This window comes from Lithobates pipiens, unplaced genomic scaffold (genome assembly GCF_037356315.1).
Source record: "Lithobates pipiens isolate NorthernLeopardFrog02 unplaced genomic scaffold, aLitPip1_a1.2 Scaffold_23, whole genome shotgun sequence".
In the NCBI taxonomy this organism is placed as follows: domain Eukaryota; kingdom Metazoa; phylum Chordata; class Amphibia; order Anura; family Ranidae; genus Lithobates; species Lithobates pipiens.
The window spans coordinates 65028600-65049929 of NW_027507785.1; the positions used below are offsets into that span (position 1 = coordinate 65028600).

General features: G+C 45.2%; 1 protein-coding gene across 1 annotated transcript in view; it reads left to right on the forward strand.

Moving 5' to 3' along the window:
* LOC143927607 (uncharacterized) overlaps positions 1 to 14800 on the forward strand; it is a 49205-nt gene extending 34405 nt beyond the window's left edge. The window contains exon 7 of the mRNA XM_077451770.1: positions 14524 to 14800. Within this exon, the coding sequence (XP_077307896.1) occupies positions 14524 to 14785 (262 nt within the window). The 3' untranslated portion in view covers positions 14786 to 14800. The remainder of the gene's footprint in view (positions 1 to 14523) is intronic.
* Positions 14801 to 21330: the final 6530 nt, after the last annotated feature.

A 21330-nucleotide genomic window follows, 5' to 3' on the forward strand; every position in this document is an offset into this window, starting at 1 on the left:
GTATACACATACATGTACACGCAGTATACACAGACATGTTTCTATTGGCTGAGAAGGTACTGGAGAGGGGGGGCAGCTATAATCTCAGGATTTTTAGACCAAAAGGATGTCGGTAAGGCACATTTCAGAGACAGATGTAAAAAAAAAAAACACAGATTTTTACATACTGTCCCTGGTTTTACTGAGGCTGGCAATCCTGATGGGGCCCCCTAGTGGCCTGGGGCCCTCGGGCAGTGCCCGAGTGGCCAAATGGTCAGTCCGCCCCTGTATACATGTGACTTCCCCAGCTCCGTGGGCAAGCCAGAGATAGACATTATCACAGCTGAAGGCGTGAATGTCATTTGACCACAACCAAAACAGCTGTTACGTAATATGACTGTTGATATATTTGTACCAAGTATATCTGCTTAGTCAGAAACACATGTTTTGATACTTATAACTAAATATATAACGAAATATTTGATAAATAAATGGCTAATTCATTTACCCTATCACACTCATCTACAGCCTCAGCTAGGCTTAGCTGCAGACTTCAAGCTAGAAGCAGCCTGTTGTCAGCGGTTTAGACATTAATGGCTGTGTGTTGAGTTATTTTGAGGGGACATCAAATTTACACTGTTATACAAGCTGTACACTCACTACTTTACATTATAGCAAAGTGTCATTTACAAAAATGGGAGGGGTGTACTCACTTTTGTGAGATACTGTGCATATATAAAACCACTTGCTGACTGACCTATAGTACTTGTACTGCTACAGAGAGGCAGCTGTGGGCAGAGTCATGTAAATATACATGTGATTCTGCATTTCCACAGGGGCACACTGCTGGTGGGCTGCTTCTGCTGTTTTTTTTTTTGTTTTTTTGTTTTTTTTATAAAAAACACGTAGCAGAATACATATTGGCTAAAAAATTGATAAAGAAATTAGACTTTGTTACCTTTTTTTTATTGGATTTGATTTATAGCAGAAAGTAAAAAATATATACAGTGGTGTGAAAAAGTCTTTGCCCCCTTCCTCATTTCCTGTTCCTTTCCATGTTTGTCACACTTAAGTGTTTCGGAACATCAAACCAATTTAAACAATAGTCAAGGACAACACAAGTAAACACAAAATGCAATTTGTAAATGAAGGTGTTTATTATTAAAGGTGAAAAAAAATCCAAACCATCATGGCCCTGTGTGAAAAAGTGATTGCCCCCTAAACCTAATAACTGGTTGGGCCACCTTTAGCAGCAACAACTGCAACCAAGCGTTTGCGATAACGTGCAATGAGGCTTTTACAGCGTCCTGGAGGAATTTTGGCCCACTCATCTTTGCAGAATTGTCCTAATTCAGTTACATTAGAGGGTTTTCGAGCATGAACAGCCTTTTTACGGTCATACCACAACATCTCAATAGGATTCAGGTCAGGACTTTGGCTAGGCCACTCCAAAGTCTTCATTTTGTTTTTCTTCAGCCATTCGGTGGTGGACTTGCTGGTGTGTTTAGGATCATTGTCCTGCTACAGAACCCAAGTTGGTTTCAGCTTGAGTACACGAACAGATGGTCGGACATTCTCCTTCAGGATCTCTTGGTAGACAGCAGAATTCATAGTTCCTTTTATCACGGCAAGTCTTCCAGGTCCTGAAGCAGCAAAACAGCCCCAGACCATCACACTACCACCACCATATTTTACTGTTGGTATAATGTTCTTTTTATGAAATGCAGTGTTCCTTCTACGCCAGATATACTTGGACACACACCTTCCAAAGAGTTCCACTTTTGTCTCATCGGTAGTGATGGACGAACTTCCGACGGGACGTTTCGCGAACGCGAAACGCGAACGGACACAAACGTTCGCGAAAACGACCGTTCGCCGCGGGCTCCATTGACTTCAATGGGAGGCGAATTTCGCAAACCTTTAGGTCGAATTTGCGGCCACGGGGTAATTATTAGGGGGTAGCACGTAGTCCCACCACCTGGACAATAGCATAATACATGTATGAGGTGAATTTGGGATCGATAACTACAAGCATTTTTTTTTTATTTGGGAAATTGTTCTGACAATTCAGGACTATGGAGCTAATGAAGGCAATGGAGGAGAGGGAAGGTCAGGGACCAGGGTAGGCAAACAAGAGGGTGCAGGAGATACAGAGCACTGACAGCAGCACCGTAATACAGAGCACTGACATCAGCACCGTGACATACAGCGCTGACAGCAGCTCCGTGACATACAGCGCTGACAGCAGCTCCGTGACATACAGCGCTGACAGCAGCTCCGTGACATACAGCGCTGACAGCAGCTCCGTGACATACAGCGCTGACAGCAGCTCCGTGACATACAGCGCTGACAGCAGCACCGTGACATACAGCGCTGACAGCAGCTCCGTGACATACAGCGCTGACAGCAGCTCCGTGACATACAGCGCTGACAGCAGCTCCGTGACATACAGCACTGACAGCAGCTCCGTGACATACAGCGCTGACAGCAGCTCCGTGACATACAGCGCTGACAGCAGCACCGTGACATACAGCGCTGACAGCAGCTCCGTGACATACAGCGCTGACAGCAGCTCCGTGACATACAGCGCTGACAGCAGCTCCGTGACATACAGCGCTGACAGCAGCTCCGTGACATACAGCGCTGACAGCAGCTCCGTGACATACAGCGCTGACAGCAGCTCCGTGACATACAGCGCTGACAGCAGCTCCGTGACATACAGCGCTGACAGCAGCTCCGTGACATACAGCGCTGACAGCAGCTCCGTGACATACAGCGCTGACAGCAGCTCCGTGACATACAGCGCTGACAGCAGCTCCGTGACATACAGCGCTGACAGCAGCACCGTAAGCAGCCCCAGGAGGAAGTCAGCACAGCACAGGGATGGTGTGATCCCCTCATAATAAGAACCCCCAGGAGGAAGTCAGCACAGCACAGGGATGGTGGGAGCCCCTCATAATAAGAACACCCAGGAGGAAGTCAGCACAGCACAGGGATGGTGGGAACCCCTCATAATAAGCAGCCCCAGTAGAAATATGACACCGCTCAACCTCTTCAAAGAGGAGGGTAGGGGCATATAGTACGGTGTGCTTTTTTGGGTCAGGGAAGTGAGCCAAATGAATTAAGAAGGTCTGTGTGCTTGATTCCAAAAATTGTTTATAGACATATACATGGTCTACTGATCACATGTGTTGAATTCCTCCGAGATCCATGCCTCATTCATTTTTAGAAATGTGAGGTAGTTAACACTGTGGTGAGCTAGGCGAGTACGCTTATCGGTCACAATCCCCCCTGCTGCGCTGAACGTCCTTTCGGACAGGACACTGGATGAGGGGCAAGCCAACAGTTCGATTGCAAATTGGGCAAGCTCTGGCCAGAGGTCAAGCCTGCCCACCCAGTAGTCTAGGGGTTCATCACTCCTCAGAGCGTCCACATCGGCCGTTAACCCAATGTAGTCGGACACCTGACGGTCTAGGCGTTCCCTGATGCTGGATCCGGATGACACCTGTCGATGGGTCGGCTGAAAGAATGACCTCATATCCGAAGTCACCAACACATCTTCAAACCGGCCTCTTCTTGCAGGCGCTGTTGGATTGGTACCCGCAAATCCTTCTCTGGGAGTGGGAATTGCTCCTCTGCCAGCGCACGCAAAAGCAGAATGCAGCATTTCTCGAAGCAAGGCCTGGAAGTGCTGCATTCTGACAGCCCTCTGCGACGGCGGTAACATTTCCGCCATTTTGTGTTTGTACCGGGGGTCTAAGTACGTTGCCACCCAGTACTGGTCCTTGACCCTCATGCTTTTTATACGGGGGTCCCTATTAAAACACTGGAGCATGAAGGCCCCCATTTGCACTAAAGTGGAAGCGGTGTGGTGGCCTGGCTCCTGCTCATCATCCAGGATAATGTCGTCCTCTTCATTCTCCTCTCCCCATCCTCGCACAACAGGGATCCCAGAAAGGTTTAAAGCATGCTCTTCTTGCTCCTGCTCATCCGCCCCGGCACCATCCTCCTCTGACTCCTCATCAGACTCCTGTTGTTGACTTGTCTCAGATAGAGTAGCCCCCCCTGGGAATTCATCCAGCATTGCGACTTCCTCATCTTCCCGCTCCTGCTCCTCCACAGCCTGATCAATGACACGACGCAATGCACGCTCCAGAAAGAAGGCATAAGGTACCATGTCACTGATGGCGCCATGGCTGCGACTGACCAGTTTGGTGATCTCCTCAAATGGCCGCAGAAGTCTGCATGTGTCGCGCATGAGCAGCCACTGGCGCGGTGAAAAAAAACCCAGCTCCCCAGAACCGTTTCTTTCGCAGAGTTCATACAGGTAGACGTTAACTGCACGTTTCTGCTGGAGCAGCCTATCAAGCATATAGAAGGTTGAGTTCCATCGCGTCGGGCAATCGCAAATAAGACGTCTGACCGGCAGATGGTGTCGCCGCTGAATGTCAGCAAGGCGAGCCATGGCCGTGTAAGATCTTCTGAAATGGGCCGAGATTTTCCTTGCCTGCCGCAAGATGTCCTGGACCCCAGGGTATTTGACAAGGAATCGCTGCACGACCAAGTTTAAGACGTGTGCCATGCACGGCACGTGCGTGATTTTGCCCTGTTTCAATGCGCTAAGCAGATTGGCACCGTTGTCACACACCACTTTACCAACTGTCAAATTGAGCGGTGTTAGCCACTCATCTGCCTGTGAACGCAAAGCTGAAAGGAGTGCCGGGCCAGTGTGGCTCTTTGCTTCCAGGCACAACAGACGCAGCACGGCATGGCAACGTCTCACCTGGCATGTGGAATAGGTTCTGGGGAGCTTGGGCGGTGCAGTGGAAGAGACGCTAGCAGCGGAAAAGGAGGAGGCAGCTGAGGAGGAGAGGGAGGAGGATGGAGTAGGAGGAGGAGAAGAAGAGTCAGGCCTGCATGCAATCCGTGGCGGTAAAACCAAATCTACACGGGTGCCACGGGTTACATGCTTGACGGCCGTCAGAAGGTTCACCCAGTGGGCAGTAAAACTGATATACCTTCCCTGCCCGTGTTTGCTAGACCACGTGTCTGTGGTCAGATGTATCTTGGCACCGACACTGTGTGCCAGAGATACATTCACTTGCCGCTGAACATGGCCATATAGCTCTGGGATGCCCTTCTCTGAGAAATACTTCCTTCCTGGGACCTTCCATTGTGGTGTTCCAATGGCCACAAATTTGCGAAAGGCCTCCGAGTCCACCAGTTTATATGGCAGTAGTTGGCGGGCTATGAGTTCTGACAAGCCAGCCGCCAACCGTTGGGCAAGAGGGTTATCCGGCGTCATCATTTTTTTACGCTCAAACATTAGGCCCACGGAAGCCTGCCTTTTTGCAGAAAAATGTGAGCTTGGCGTGATGGAAGGTGGAGTGGAGGACAATTGTGAGGAGAGAGGAGAAGGAGAAGTAGAAGACGAGGCTGGACGGTGAGAGCCTGCAGTGTGGCTTTGTGTGTTCCGTTGCTCCCACTGGGCTCGGTGATGGCTGCTCATGTGCCTTCTTAAGGCGGTCGTCCCTAGGTGAGTATTGGGCTTACCGCGACTAACGCGTTGACTGCAAAGATTGCAGATGGCAACGCTATTGTCAGCAGCGGACACGTTAAAAAAAGCCCACACTGCGGAGCCATGTGCCGGTGTCCTGGGAGCGCCAGATGTGACCGTACATGGTCGATGACTCGCTCCTGATACATTTGCAGTCTGCTTTGTCCCTGCTGTGCAATGTAAGTCATTGCTGCTTCTCCTCCCTATCTGCTGGTCCATATCTCCCTCTGAACTCCCCTCCTCTTCCTCTCTTGTGGGCACCCACGTGACATCACTAGACACGTCATCATCAACGTCACCTTCCCCACCGCTATAAGTAGAGTAGGCAGCAACACCGGGGACCAACCTCCTCCTTGGGCTGATCTGGGTACTGGCGTCAGACTGCTGAGTAGCGCTTGTTGCTACCTCCTCTTCCTGATCCAATACCAAGAGTGGCTGCGCATCAGAAATGTCCTCTTGATATGGATCGGAAAATAATTCCAGTGACTCAAGCGGAAGGTATGTGGTGGTGGTGGTGGTGGTCGTGTTGTTGGTGGTAGTGTCTTTGGGGGTGCACATAGCAGAGAGTGAAGAAGAGGGTGCAGATCGAGAGGATGAGGAGGGTGCAGAAGAGTAAGGCTGAGCGAGCCACTCAACCAAGTCTGGTGCATCCTTTAAAGTAATTGAACGCACCTTCTGCAACTTCCCACTTTGGCTCAAGCCTGTTGCTCCTGCCCTACCCCTACCACCCCTGCGGAAGGGCCTGCCTCTTCCTCTGCATGTCATTTTTTAAATGACCCTGTGACAAAACTCTTAGTCCCTATACCGCTGAAGGACTGCTGCAGTATAGGTGAGCGGTCAGCAGTGGTGCACGTCAACCCTATCTATTGTGGACCTATAGCGGTCCTTACAGAACAGCAGACTGTACCGCACTCAAGCCTATGTACCGTAGCACCCTATACCAAGTTACCAGTCCTTATAAGAACTTTTGTGGACCAAGCAGGTTGTGTATTAGTGTTTAGCAGACTGTACGTCAGTCCCTATACCGCTGAAGGACTGCTGCAGTATAGGGCAGCGGTCAGCAGTGGTGCACGTCAACCCTATCTATTGTGGACCGATAGCGGTCCTTACAGAACAGCAGACTGTACCGCACTCAAGCCTATGTACCGTAGCACCCTATACCAAGTTACCAGTCCTTATAAGAACTTTTGTGGACCAAGCAGGTTGTGTATTAGTGTTTAGCAGACTGTACGTCAGTCCCTATACCGCTGAAGGACTGCTGCAGTATAGGGCAGCGGTCAGCAGTGGTGCACGTCAACCCTATCTATTGTGGACCGATAGCGGTCCTTACAGAACAGCAGACTGTACCGCACTCAAGCCTATGTACCGTAGCACCCTATACCAAGTTACCAGTCCTTATAAGAACTTTTGTGGAACAAGCAGGTTGTGTGTTAGTGATTAGCAGACTGTACGTCAGTCCCTATACCGCTGAAGGACTGCTGCAGTATAGGTGAGCGGTCAGCAGTGGTGCACGTCAACCCTATCTATTGTGGACCGATAGCGGTCCTTACAGAACAGCAGACTGTACCGCACTCAAGCCTATGTACCGTAGCACCCTATACCAAGTTACCAGTCCTTATAAGAACTTTTGTGGAACAAGCAGGTTGTGTGTTAGTGATTAGCAGACTGTACGTCAGTCCCTATACCGCTGAAGGACTGCTGCAGTATAGGTGAGCGGTCAGCAGTGGTGCACGTCAACCCTATCTATTGTGGACCGATAGCGGTCCTTACAGAACAGCAGACTGTACCGCACTCAAGCCTATGTACCGTAGCACCCTATACCAAGTTACCAGTCCTTATAAGAACTTTTGTGGACCAAGCAGGTTGTGTATTAGTGTTTAGCAGACTGTACGTCAGTCCCTATACCGCTGAAGGACTGCTGCAGTATAGGGCAGCGGTCAGCAGTGGTGCACGTCAACCCTATCTATTGTGGACCGATAGCGGTCCTTACAGAACAGCAGACTGTACCGCACTCAAGCCTATGTACCGTAGCACCCTATACCAAGTTACCAGTCCTTATAAGAACTTTTGTGGAACAAGCAGGTTGTGTGTTAGTGATTAGCAGACTGTACGTCAGTCCCTATACCGCTGAAGGACTGCTGCAGTATAGGGCAGCGGTCAGCAGTGGTGCACGTCAACCCTATCTATTGTGGACCGATAGCGGTCCTTACAGAACAGCAGACTGTACCGCACTCAAGCCTATGTACCGTAGCACCCTATACCAAGTTACCAGTCCTTATAAGAACTTTTGTGGAACAAGCAGGTTGTGTGTTAGTGATTAGCAGACTGTACGTCAGTCCCTATACCGCTGAAGGACTGCTGCAGTATAGGTGAGCGGTCAGCAGTGGTGCACGTCAACCCTATCTATTGTGGACCGATAGCGGTCCTTACAGAACAGCAGACTGTACCGCACTCAAGCCTATGTACCGTAGCACCCTATACCAAGTTACCAGTCCTTATAAGAACTTTTGTGGACCAAGCAGGTTGTGTATTAGTGTTTAGCAGACTGTACGTCAGTCCCTATACCGCTGAAGGACTGCTGCAGTATAGGGCAGCGGTCAGCAGTGGTGCACGTCAACCCTATCTATTGTGGACCGATAGCGGTCCTTACAGAACAGCAGACTGTACCGCACTCAAGCCTATGTACCGTAGCACCCTATACCAAGTTACCAGTCCTTATAAGAACTTTTGTGGACCAAGCAGGTTGTGTATTAGTGTTTAGCAGACTGTACGTCAGTCCCTATACCGCTGAAGGACTGCTGCAGTATAGGGCAGCGGTCAGCAGTGGTGCACGTCAACCCTATCTATTGTGGACCGATAGCGGTCCTTACAGAACAGCAGACTGTACCGCACTCAAGCCTATGTACCGTAGCACCCTATACCAAGTTACCAGTCCTTATAAGAACTTTTGTGGACCAAGCAGGTTGTGTATTAGTGTTTAGCAGACTGTACGTCAGTCCCTATACCGCTGAAGGACTGCTGCAGTATAGGGCAGCGGTCAGCAGTGGTGCACGTCAACCCTATCTATTGTGGACCGATAGCGGTCCTTACAGAACAGCAGACTGTACCGCACTCAAGCCTATGTACCGTAGCACCCTATACCAAGTTACCAGTCCTTATAAGAACTTTTGTGGAACAAGCAGGTTGTGTGTTAGTGATTAGCAGACTGTACGTCAGTCCCTATACCGCTGAAGGACTGCTGCAGTATAGGTGAGCGGTCAGCAGTGGTGCACGTCAACCCTATCTATTGTGGACCGATAGCGGTCCTTACAGAACAGCAGACTGTACCGCACTCAAGCCTATGTACCGTAGCACCCTATACCAAGTTACCAGTCCTTATAAGAACTTTTGTGGACCAAGCAGGTTGTGTATTAGTGTTTAGCAGACTGTACGTCAGTCCCTATACCGCTGAAGGACTGCTGCAGTATAGGGCAGCGGTCAGCAGTGGTGCACGTCAACCCTATCTATTGTGGACCGATAGCGGTCCTTACAGAACAGCAGACTGTACCGCACTCAAGCCTATGTACCGTAGCACCCTATACCAAGTTACCAGTCCTTATAAGAACTTTTGTGGACCAAGCAGGTTGTGTGTTAGTGTTTAGCAGACTGTACGTCAGTCCCTATACCGCTGAAGGACTGCTGCAGTATAGGGCAGCGGTCAGCAGTGGTGCACGTCAACCCTATCTATTTTGGACCGATAGCGGTCCTTACAGAACAGCAGACTGTACCGCACTCAAGCCTATGTACCGTAGCACCCTATACCAAGTTACCAGTCCTTATAAGAACTTTTGTGGAACAAGCAGGTTGTGTGTTAGTGATTAGCAGACTGTACGTCAGTCCCTATACCGCTGAAGGACTGCTGCAGTATAGGTGAGCGGTCAGCAGTGGTGCACGTCAACCCTATCTATTGTGGACCGATAGCGGTCCTTACAGAACAGCAGACTGTACCGCACTCAAGCCTATGTACCGTAGCACCCTATACCAAGTTACCAGTCCTTATAAGAACTTTTGTGGACCAAGCAGGTTGTGTATTAGTGTTTAGCAGACTGTACGTCAGTCCCTATACCGCTGAAGGACTGCTGCAGTATAGGGCAGCGGTCAGCAGTGGTGCACGTCAACCCTATCTATTGTGGACCGATAGCGGTCCTTACAGAACAGCAGACTGTACCGCACTCAAGCCTATGTACCGTAGCACCCTATACCAAGTTACCAGTCCTTATAAGAACTTTTGTGGACCAAGCAGGTTGTGTATTAGTGTTTAGCAGACTGTACGTCAGTCCCTATACCGCTGAAGGACTGCTGCAGTATAGGGCAGCGGTCAGCAGTGGTGCACGTCAACCCTATCTATTGTGGACCGATAGCGGTCCTTACAGAACAGCAGACTGTACCGCACTCAAGCCTATGTACCGTAGCACCCTATACCAAGTTACCAGTCCTTATAAGAACTTTTGTGGAACAAGCAGGTTGTGTGTTAGTGATTAGCAGACTGTACGTCAGTCCCTATACCGCTGAAGGACTGCTGCAGTATAGGGCAGCGGTCAGCAGTGGTGCACGTCAACCCTATCTATTGTGGACCGATAGCGGTCCTTACAGAACAGCAGACTGTACCGCACTCAAGCCTATGTACCGTAGCACCCTATACCAAGTTACCAGTCCTTATAAGAACTTTTGTGGAACAAGTGAGTTGTGAATGTTTAGCAGACTGCAGCAGAAGGGCAGCAGTCAAGTATAATATCCTTTCTATATTTGGAAGAAAGAATATTATACATGTACAAGCCTATTACTGTACCACTGATACCAGTCCTGAAAAGAACCTTTGTGGAACTAATAATAACAGCAAGTCTTTAAAATTACCCTCACTGCCTGACAACACTGCTTCCTTCCTGTCCCTATACAAATTGGCAAAAAAAGAGAACGATTAGTGGTTACTGGAACAGCTCTTTTGTGGACCTTGATAGTAACAGCTAATGATGATGATGATGATGATGATGATGAAAGACTAATCTGGCTGTCCCTGTAGCATACACCGTCCTTTCCCTTTCTCTAAACTAACAAAAGACACTCAGGCTGCTGCAAGAATCAGCAGCACAGCAAACCTATCAACACCTAACACCTATACCAGTCCTGAAAAGAACTTTTGTGTACCAAATAGCTAGTGGTTTATCTCTCCCTACTCCACACAGGAACCTGTCCCTATCTTAACAGAAGAAAGAATGTAAAATGGCCACCGGATCGGGTGTATTTATAGGTTAGGGGGAATGTACAAGTGTCCATGTGCTGTCATGTCTCAATTGGCTGTCCTGTATCACATGATAAACGTGTCACCAAAGGTTAAAGTTCTTGTATACATTAAACACGTAAGTCCGCCGCGGCGAACGACGGAAAAAGGCGTTCGAACGTGCGGACCGCGAATGTCGGAAATTCGCCGCGAAACGACCGCCGGGCGAACCGTTCGGCCATCACTACTCATCGGTCCACAGAATGTTGTCCCAAAAGTCTTGGGGATCATCAAGATGTGTTGTGGAGAAATTGAGACGAGCTTTGATGTTCTTTTTGCTCAGCAGTGGTTTTCTCCTTGGAACTCTGCCATGCAGGCCATTTTTGCCTAGTCTTTTCCTGATGGTGGAGGCATGAACGCTGACCTTAACTGAGGCAAGTGAGGCCTGCAGTTCCTTGGACGTTATGGGGTCTTTTGTGACCTCTTGGATGAGTCGTCGCTGCGCTCTTGGGGTAATTTTGGGCGGCTCACCACTGTTCCATGTCTTCGCCATTTGTGGATAATGGCTCTCACTGTGGTTCGCTGGATTCCCAAAGCTTTGGAAATGGCTTTATAACCCTTTCCAGACTGATAGATCTCAATTACTTTCTTTCTCAATTGTTCCTGAATTTCTTTGGGTCTTGGCATGATGTGTAGCTTTTAAGGATCTTCTGGTGGACCTTACTGTGTCAAGCAGCTCCTATTTAAGTGATGCCTTGATTGTGTGGCAATAATCAGGCCTGGGTGTGGCTAGAGAAATTGAACTCAGGTGTGGACAACCACAGTTATAGTATGTTTTAACAAGGGGGGCAATCACTTTTTCACACAGGGCCATGATGGTTTGGATTTTTTTTCACCTTTAATAATAAACACCTTCATTTACAAATTGCATTTTGAGTTTACTTGTGTTGTCCTTGACTATTGTTTAAATTGGTTTGATGTTCCGAAACACTTAAGTGTGACAAACATGCAAAGGAACAGGAAATGAGGAAGGGGGCAAACACTTTTTCACACCACTGTATATATTTTTTTCAAAATTGTTGATCTTTTTTTGTTTATAGCACCAAAAATAAAAACAGAGAGGTAATAAAATACTACTAAAAGAAAACTCTATCTGTGGGGAAAAAAAATTACATCAATCTTATTTGGGTACAGAGTCTCACAACCACACAGTTGTCAGTTAAAGTAACTCAGTGCCGTATTGCAAAAAATGTCCGGGTCATGAACAATGGGTAAATCTTCTGGAGGTCAAGTATATATACAGTGCCTTGCGAAAGTATTCGGCCCCCTTGAACTTTTCAACCTTTTGCCACATTTCAGGCTTCAAACATAAAGATATACATTTTTTTTTTTTTTGTGAAGAATCACCAACAAGTGGGACACAATTGTGAAGTGGAACGAAATCCATTGGATTTTTGAAACTTTTTTAACTAATAAAAAAATGAAAAGTGGGGCGTGGAAAATTATTCGGCCCCCTTGCGTTAATACTTTGTAGAGTCACCTTTTGCTGCGATTACAGCTGCAAGTCGCTTGGGGTATGTCTCTATCAGTTTTGCACATCGAGAGACTGAAATTCTTGCCCATTCTTCCTTGCAAAACAGCTCGAGCTCAGTGAGGTTGGATGGAGAGCGTTTGTGAACAGCAGTTTTCAGCTCTTTCCACAGATTCTCGATTGGATTCAGGTCTGGACTTGGCCATTCTAACACCTGGATACTTTTATTTGTGAACCATTCCTTTATAGATTTTGCTGTATGTTTAGGATCATTGTCTTGTTGGAAGATAAATCTCCGTCCCAGTTTCAGGTCTTTTGCAGACTCCAACAGGTTTTCATCCAGAATGGTCCTGTATTTGGCTGCATCCATCTTCCCCTCTATTTTACCCATCTTCCCTGTCCCTGCTGAAGAAAAGCAGGCCCAAACCATGATGCTGCCACCACCATGTTTGACAGTGGGGATGGTGTGTTGAGGGTGATGAGCTGTGTTGCTTTTACGCCAAACATATCGTTTTGCATTGTGGGAAAAAAGTTCGATTTTGGTTTCATCTGACCAGAGCACCTTCTTCCACATGTTTGGTGTGTCTCCCAGGTGGCTTGTGGCAAACTTTAGACGAGACTTTTTATGGATATCTTTGAGAAATGGCTTTCTTCTTGCCACTCTTCCATAAAGGCCAGATTTGTGCAGTGTACGACTGATTGTTGTCCTATGGACAGACTCTCCCACCTCAGCTGTAGTTCTCTGCAGTTCATCCAGAGTGATCATGGGCCTCTTGGCTGCATCTCTGATCAGTCTTCTCCTTGTCTGAGCTGAAAGTTTAGAGGGACGGCCAGGTCTTGGTAGATTTTCAGTTGTCTGATACTCCTTCCATTTCAAAATGATCGCTTGCACAGTGCTCCTTGGGATGTTTAAAGCCTGCACTGCCTGGTGTGTTCCTTGGTCTTCATGATGCTCTCTGCGCTTTCAACAGAACCCTGAGACTATCACAGAGCAGGTGCATCTATACAGTGACTTGATTACACACAGGTGGATTCTATTTATCACCATCAGTCATTTAGGACAACATTGGATCATTCAGAGATCCTCGCTGAACTTCTGGAGTGAGTTTGCTGCACTGAAAGTAAAGGGGCCGAATAATTTTGCACACACCACTTTTCAGTTTATAATTTGCTAAAAAAAAGTTTAAAATATCCAATAGATTTTGTTCTACTTCACAATTGTGTCCCACTTGTTGGTGATTCTTCACAAAAAATAAAAATGTTATATCTTTATGTTTGAAGCCTGAAATGTGGCAAAATGTTGAAAAGTTCAAGGGGGCCGAATACTTTCGCAAGGCACTGTATATATATATTTCTTTTTTCGGTGAAAGGGTTAGATACTCTGTTGGATTTTATGTGCTGTCTATGACTCTCCGGGGCAGAATGTCTCTTCCTTTTTATCCATGTTAATCCAAGATAAGAGATTGGGGGAACTGGTATCACCAAGACAGATAGCCTTTGTACACACGGTCAGAGATTCTGACAGAATGTGTCCGATCGGACCGGTTTGTCGGATATTCCGACTGTGTGTGGTCTACATCGGACTGTTTCCGTCGGAGTATCCGACGGACCAAGTTTTCCAACTTGTTGGTAAAATTTTCAGACAAAATGCTCCGATCGGACATACTCCGATCATGTGTAGAGAATTCCGATCGAACAAAGTGCCACGCATGCTCAGATCAAATTCCTACACCAAAGCTATTGGCTACTAGCGTGAACGTAGTCCCGTCGTAATGAAATAACATAATCACGTCTGGATTTGGTTGTCGGCATCTCCGACCGTGTGTACAAGGGCAAAGAATGAAGAAGGAAAATAATCTGGGCTCAAACCAAAGGCCACCATGCACAGCCATTATGGCCCAAAAGGAAAGCAAAATGCAGTACAGCAAACAGTGATCTCTGCACTCCGAGAGGAAAAGTCTTGTATATGAATGGATAGACACATTTAAAGATGCTTTACTATTCTTAATCTTAGCCAACACATTCAGGTTTTTTAGCCGTCGCCTACAGCTATGAGTAAAACTTATTTTAAGTTCCTTTTTGAGCCAGTGCTCCTTTCCCAACGTCTATTTTCTTGGTTTGTTACCATTTTTCCATCTAAAATTTTATGAAAAGCCAAAAAATAATACATTTATATTTTCGTGATTTTTTTTTTTTCAGGTGTCTCCAGGATTCCACCTTGCAGACCTATCCGACTACAGACAGGCGATTGCAGAGATTCAGCTTCCACGTGTTCAAGTATAAAGATGTCCCGGGAGTTTATCTCTCCTGCGATGTTGTCATCTGCCACAATCGAACTTCTGCAAACCGCTGTGCTCAAGGCTGCCTTTCCTCAAGACAAAAGCGTCATATTCACAACTCAGATTCAGCCAGAGTGGCTGCGGGTCCCATCCTCCTCAGTAAGTTAAATCGATTTTCCTAATTCCTCTCCATATCTTTATTCTGTGTTGCCATAAAGCTGAACTCCTGTTGTGATTTTTTATTGCTTAGTTACATTGGTCCAGCTTGGACCCAGGGGTCAAGTCCTGGGGAAAAAAAGTGTGGGAAGTCACCCAAGATCCCCCCCACCTCAAAAATAAAAAGTGTGTGTATATATGTATGTATGTATGTGTATATATTAGGGGTTTAACGGATCGTCACCGATCCATGATCCGAATGGGTCACCCCGCTCGGAACGGCACGCGCCGCAATCTGTGGAGTGCTCCGCAGTCTCGGCCTTAGGAAATGACGGAGCGATCACTTGTAAACAAACCGGAGTTATGTCATGACACCGGTTCCTCTCTCTCCTCTCTGTACTGATCTGTACAGTGGACGGGGAGAAATCGGATGGAAGCAGCGCTGTGGGCACTACAGATCTACGGTTCTGTGACAGCCATCCCTCCATACCCTGCCAATACTCTGCAATACCCTGCCAATAGTCTGCAATGCCCTGCCAATATACCCTGCCATTCCCTGTCAATACCATGCCATACTCTGTCATACCCTGCCAATACCCTGCCAAACCCCGCCAATACCCTGCCAAACCATACCCAGCCGTACTCTGTAATACTCTGCGATACCCAGCTATACTCTGTAATACTCTGCGATACCCAGCCATGCTCTGCGATACCCAGCCATACTCTGTAATACTCTGCGATACCCAGCCATACTCTGTAATACCCAGCCATACTCTATAATACTCTTCGATACCCAGCAATACTCTGCGATACCCAGCCATGCTCAACCATACCCAGTCATACTCAGCCAATATTACAGTGGGGGAGATTGTGGATATTACAGTGGGGACTATATGGTGGTGGAATTTTCACAGATTTTTGCAAATTCAATTATTATTTGCTGATCCGAAAAATGATCCGATCCGTGACTCTGATCCAAGGAACGATCCGATCTGTGAGTTTTTTGATCCATTGCACCCATAGTATATATATATATATATATATATATATATATATATATATATATATATATATATATATATATATATATATATATATATATATATATATATATAGTATATAGTATATATAATCCACATTTTAGCAGAGACCCTAGAGAATAAAATGGCAATTGTTGCAATATTTTATGTCAGACAATATTTGCGCAGCGGTCTTTCAAACGCAATTTTTGGGAAATGAAGTTTTTCATGAATTAAAAAAACAAAAAAACAGTAAAGTTAGCCCAATTTTTTTGTATAATGTCAAAGATGATGTTACGTCGAGTAAATAGATACCTAACATGTCACACTTTGAAATTGCGCCCACTCGTGGAATGGCGACAATCTACGTTACCTAAAAATCTCCATAGGCGACGCTTTAAAAAAAATTAACAGTTACCAGGTTAGAGTTACAGAGGAGGTCTTTTGCTAGAATTATTGCTCTTGCTCTGCTGATCGCGGCGATACCTCACACGTGGGATTTGCATATGTGGGCGTAACTTATGCATGCGGTTTCTTTGCTGTGCGAGCTCGCGGGGACAGGGCCGCTTTAAAAAAAATAATACTTTTTTCTTATTTATTTTATTTTTATTTTTTACATGTCACTTAAAAAACTTTTACTGCTGTCACAAGGAATGTATACATCCTTTGTGACAGTAATAGGTAGTACTCTTTATGGAGGGGCCGGGGGTCTAAAAGACCCCAAATCCCTCCTTTTGCACTTTAAAGTATTTAGATCACAAAAAACGGTGATTCTGAATACTTTAATCCTTCTAAAATCAGGCGCCATTGTCAGCAGAGTAAACCGGAAGTGATGAAGTGACGTCGCTTCCGTGTTTTTACATAGGAGACTGGAACAAAACCATTTCCGGCTTTGTTCCAGTCTCAGCCTAGCCGGCGGAAGTGCCGGATCCTGGACCGGGTCTCCTGGTGGGATGTGAGGCCAGGGAGGAGCGGCAGGAAGGGGGGGGGACGTCTTCTCCCGCTCCTTTAGGATAACAGCCTAGCGGCTTTTAGCCGCAACGGTTGTTATCCCTAAAGAGCCGACCGCCAGCTCTAAAAAACTGTATCGGGGTGATGCCTGCAGATGCAGATATAACCCCTTAAATCCGAGGCCGCAAATGTGATTACGGTCAGTGCTAAGGGGATAAGAACCCAAATGTGGACAGCAATAAAAACCCTTTAACCCTTCACCCTTCACCCTGCTAAAGAATAAAATTGTTGGATTTACACCTTAAATTTATAATGTTCTCTCTTTCTGCAGGTAAAAGTAAGCCCCGTCAAGGAGTGCCACCCTCCATTTTCGTGGCCGCGGTCTGTGTCGTCGGGGTCATGGCAGTGATGGGCCTCGTGGTACAGAGACGTTACTATAAGAAGCAGCAATACATAAAGTTACACAACTGCTATGAGTGACCGGGCCCTGAAGGGGTCACTAAATCCTGGGATGGGACAAGGACTGCGCAGGAAGGGCAATGGGCAATGTGCCAATGTATGCATTTGCTTTTGTGTCTTCAGTGTCTTTTATAATTTGTTTGGAATTAATTATTTTCTGATCAGAATTTATTTATGAATTTTTCTCATTTCTAAGAGAATTTATTATTGCATTTGTCTAATCACAAACATGGACAATATATTCAAAATGGGACATTATGTGATTAAAGATTATGGACATAAAGATTTAAAAAAAAATAATACTAAAAATGTTGCTCTTTACAAATGGACTCTTATGATTTGCAACTGCCAAAATGTACCCTAGTTTGTTTACATTTTGTTTTTAGTCTATTGTTATCTCCAGCAGTATGAGACCCTGCAGTACCAGCAAGTGATCACTAGGAGGCTTACCGCCATCGGGATAATGGTCATGGTCAACATTTCACTTATAATTTTGTAAAAAAATCAAAGCATCATTGTAAGTTGATCATGCATCAGTAGATTGTAGTTATAAATGTAATGCAATTAAATGAAATTTAAATAAAAATAAATCATAAGCATGAAAATAACTTGTTGTCTGTGTACTAATAAATTATTACTAATAATATAGACCTTTTATAAACCTGATTCTGTGTGTCATTTAAAGGTTAACAGTATATAGTTTGGAGTTAATTTTATTCAGTTTAGTTTCAGATCAATGTTTTATATTATTTTACTTGTGTTTTGTTTTTTGGGTATTTTTATTTTTCCATCATTTGTCATACACCTAATTACACTCTTGGGGAGTATTCATAAAAATAATAGATTTAGGAAAAAATTTGCTGTTCATGCATCAAAACTGCATGTAAATTCACTCTGCAAAATGGGTCAAAATTGAATGCTCTAAAGCTCCATACACACTATTAGATTTTCTGCAGATTTTTGTCTTCAGATTTACCAAAACCATATAATATGAGGTCAAACCTTAAGATTTTCAATTTGTATACAATCAGGCCGGCCCTTGCACTATATGATTTTGGTAAATTTGAAGACAAAAATCTGCAGAAAATATGCCCCTTAAGGACAAATCCATGGAATTTTGTGTGAAGGGCGTTGGCTGTGAACTTGGTATGCATACAGATGGCTGAGCTTTTTCAGCTAACATACATGAAACAATGTGGTTTTTCAGCTCTTTAGTGCTAACCTTTGGGCAACTTCTGCTAATGTTGTGCTATGGTTAGCATTGATTCGGAGCATGCGTGTTTGTACTTTGGATTTTTTTCCAACTGACTTGTGTACACAGGATCGGATAATCCGACAGCACACATTTGTTGTGGGAAAATTCGAAAGCATACTATAAAACATTTCTTGTGGGAAATTCTGACAACAATTGTCCAATGGAGTGTGCAAACATTCGGATTTTCCAACAAAACACTGCCATCACACCTTTTGTTGTCGGAAAATCCGAGTGTGTGTACGAGGCTTAAGGCTAACTTTCTGAAGATCAAATGTGTGACTGAGGAAAATGTAGCAGTATAGCCACTAGATGGAGATGAGGAGCATACTTACCCACTTGACCTCCGGAAGGTTTCCTGACCAGGCCATTTTGTGCAATACGGCACTGCGTTACTTCAACTGACAACTGTGCAGTCATGCGATGCTGTACCCAAATAAAATACCTGCTCTTTTTTTCCCACAAATAGAGCTTTCTTTTGATGTTATTTGATTACCTCTGCATTTTTTTTTGCATTATAAACAAAAAGAAAATGACAGTTTAAAAAAAAAATATATATATATATATATATATATATATATATATATATATATATATATATATATATATATATATATATATATATATATATATATATATTATTATTATTTTTTATTTTTTTTTACTTCCTGCTCTAAAACCTATCCAATAAAAAAAATAAAAAAATCTAATTTATTCATCAATTTAGGTCAAAGTAAATTCCGCTACATATTTTTGGTAAAGAAAATTCCAACAAGCATATATTTATTTGGTTTGTGCAAAAGTTATAGCGTCTACAAACTATGGGATATATTTATGCATTTTTATTTATTTATTTTACTAGTTATGGCAGCAATCAGCAACTTATAGCGGGACTGCGATATTGCGGCAGACAAATCGAACACTAACTGCCAGTTTTTTGGTAACAAGTGACACCAACACAGCGATCAGTGCTAAAAATATGCACCGTCATTGTACTAATGAAACCGGCTGGGAAGGGGGTTAATATCAGGGGCGATCAAAGGGTTAACTGTGTGCCTAGACTGTCTTTCAGTGTAGTGGGGGAGGTGCTTTTACTAGGGGAAGGCATAGATCAATGTCACTGCTTTACAGAAACACAGGATCCATGCTTTCTGTACTGACAGAATGGTAATCTTCCTTGTTTACATAGGCAGACTACCATTCTGGCTGTGTCCCGAACAATCAGCGGGTGCCAACGAACATCGGGTCTGTGGGTCCCGCTGTGATTCGACACAGCAGGACCCATAGACCCGATGTCTGCCAACACAGGTGCCCGATACCTGGAAGTGCAGGATCACCAGGAGAGGCTCGTCCGTTAAAGGTGTGGGGGTACCGACCCCCCACCCATGCATCGGGCCCCCCCCCCCACCCATGCGCCGGGCCCCCATGTAGGACGCCGGATGTATGAATTCTAATTGGGGGGGGGGGGTTTGTGAAGCACGTGATTAGAGCCAGAGGATCTAATACACTTCAAAAAAGGGTGGGTTTGGGTCACAGTGCACTGCAAACCAAGCCCACCCAGTTGTGTGACAATAGCAAATGAATGTTCACTATTTTCACACTGATTCACACTGATTATCCTCCCGGCCAATCGGGAAGTGGGTCTGAGACCTGTTTCCAGATTGGCCGAAAAGAGAAGCGTTCCGGTTGGCCACTGAGGAGGGAGGAGGAGGGATGAGACAGAAGCCACTGTGATGCCCACGGAGTAGAGAAGGGGAAGCCGCTCTTGATGCCCGCTGCCTGTGATGTCGTTCAGGTGAAGCACTGCCTGCCATAGATGGGGTAAGTGCTCCGGACCCGATCGGCCGGACAGGGGGGCTGTAGGTGCAATGTTTGCCACTCCCCCCCAAAACAAATTATCACCAGCCACCACTTATGATCACGCATATATATACGTGATCCTGCGCAACACGGCCACCCTGTAGCAGTAAATTTTCTATAGGGTGGTCGGCAAGCGGTTCATTATGATGATAGTCAATGCCATCCAGTGCCCATAATGCAGTATTTTCTGCATTCATACATTCGATCTGCACACAATATAGCCTGAGAACATTTAATTTTGCCCTGTTTGCATAGAACTAGTTTAAATGGATGTACAGATATGTAAATTTTATATAAGTACATCCTTGGTGTTTAGAGGACTTCTTTCCGCTATGCTGTAACCTTGTCATGTACATCGCTGGTGGAGACCTCAAATGGCTATGCCAACACATATAATTGGCATAGCCCACCTTTGTCACTAGCAGCATATGTCCCAACTTTATAAGATGAGAAAGAGGGACAACTTTCTTCCGCAAAGTATGAAGGCTAAATGCATACCCCTGCCAAACCCTCATTTAGGCAGAGCCTCAAGATTTAATAAGTAAAACTGATTGGTTAAACCCAATTGATTTTCCATCACTAGTTGTCCTTTGCAAAGTCTTTCCAAAGAAAAGATGCAATCATTTTGAGCTTGGATAAAAATATACTATAACACATGTGGCTGTTAAATATCGAATTTTCAATGGAGTTCTAAAAATCAGACCAAAAATAGCCGGAACTAAGGAAAGTGGGGCAGAGAGATTTGGTTCCAAAAGAGGGACAGTCACTCAAACGAGAGACAGCTAGGTCCAGCTCAATGCTTTGCAGCCAAAACTGGAGCAAATGCATATAGCAACACTGAGATGCAAAAAAAATATATAAAAATAATATTTTATGAAAAAAAAAATGGTCAGTGTTTTAGCAATTTATATGTCATCCAACTAGGGTTTAGATCTACTTTAATATAGGGTTAATAGTAATAATGGTATTGTGAGTTTTCTAAAGAGTGAACAAACCAGAAGCTGTTTGCTTTCAGACTGTCTTTCTAAGA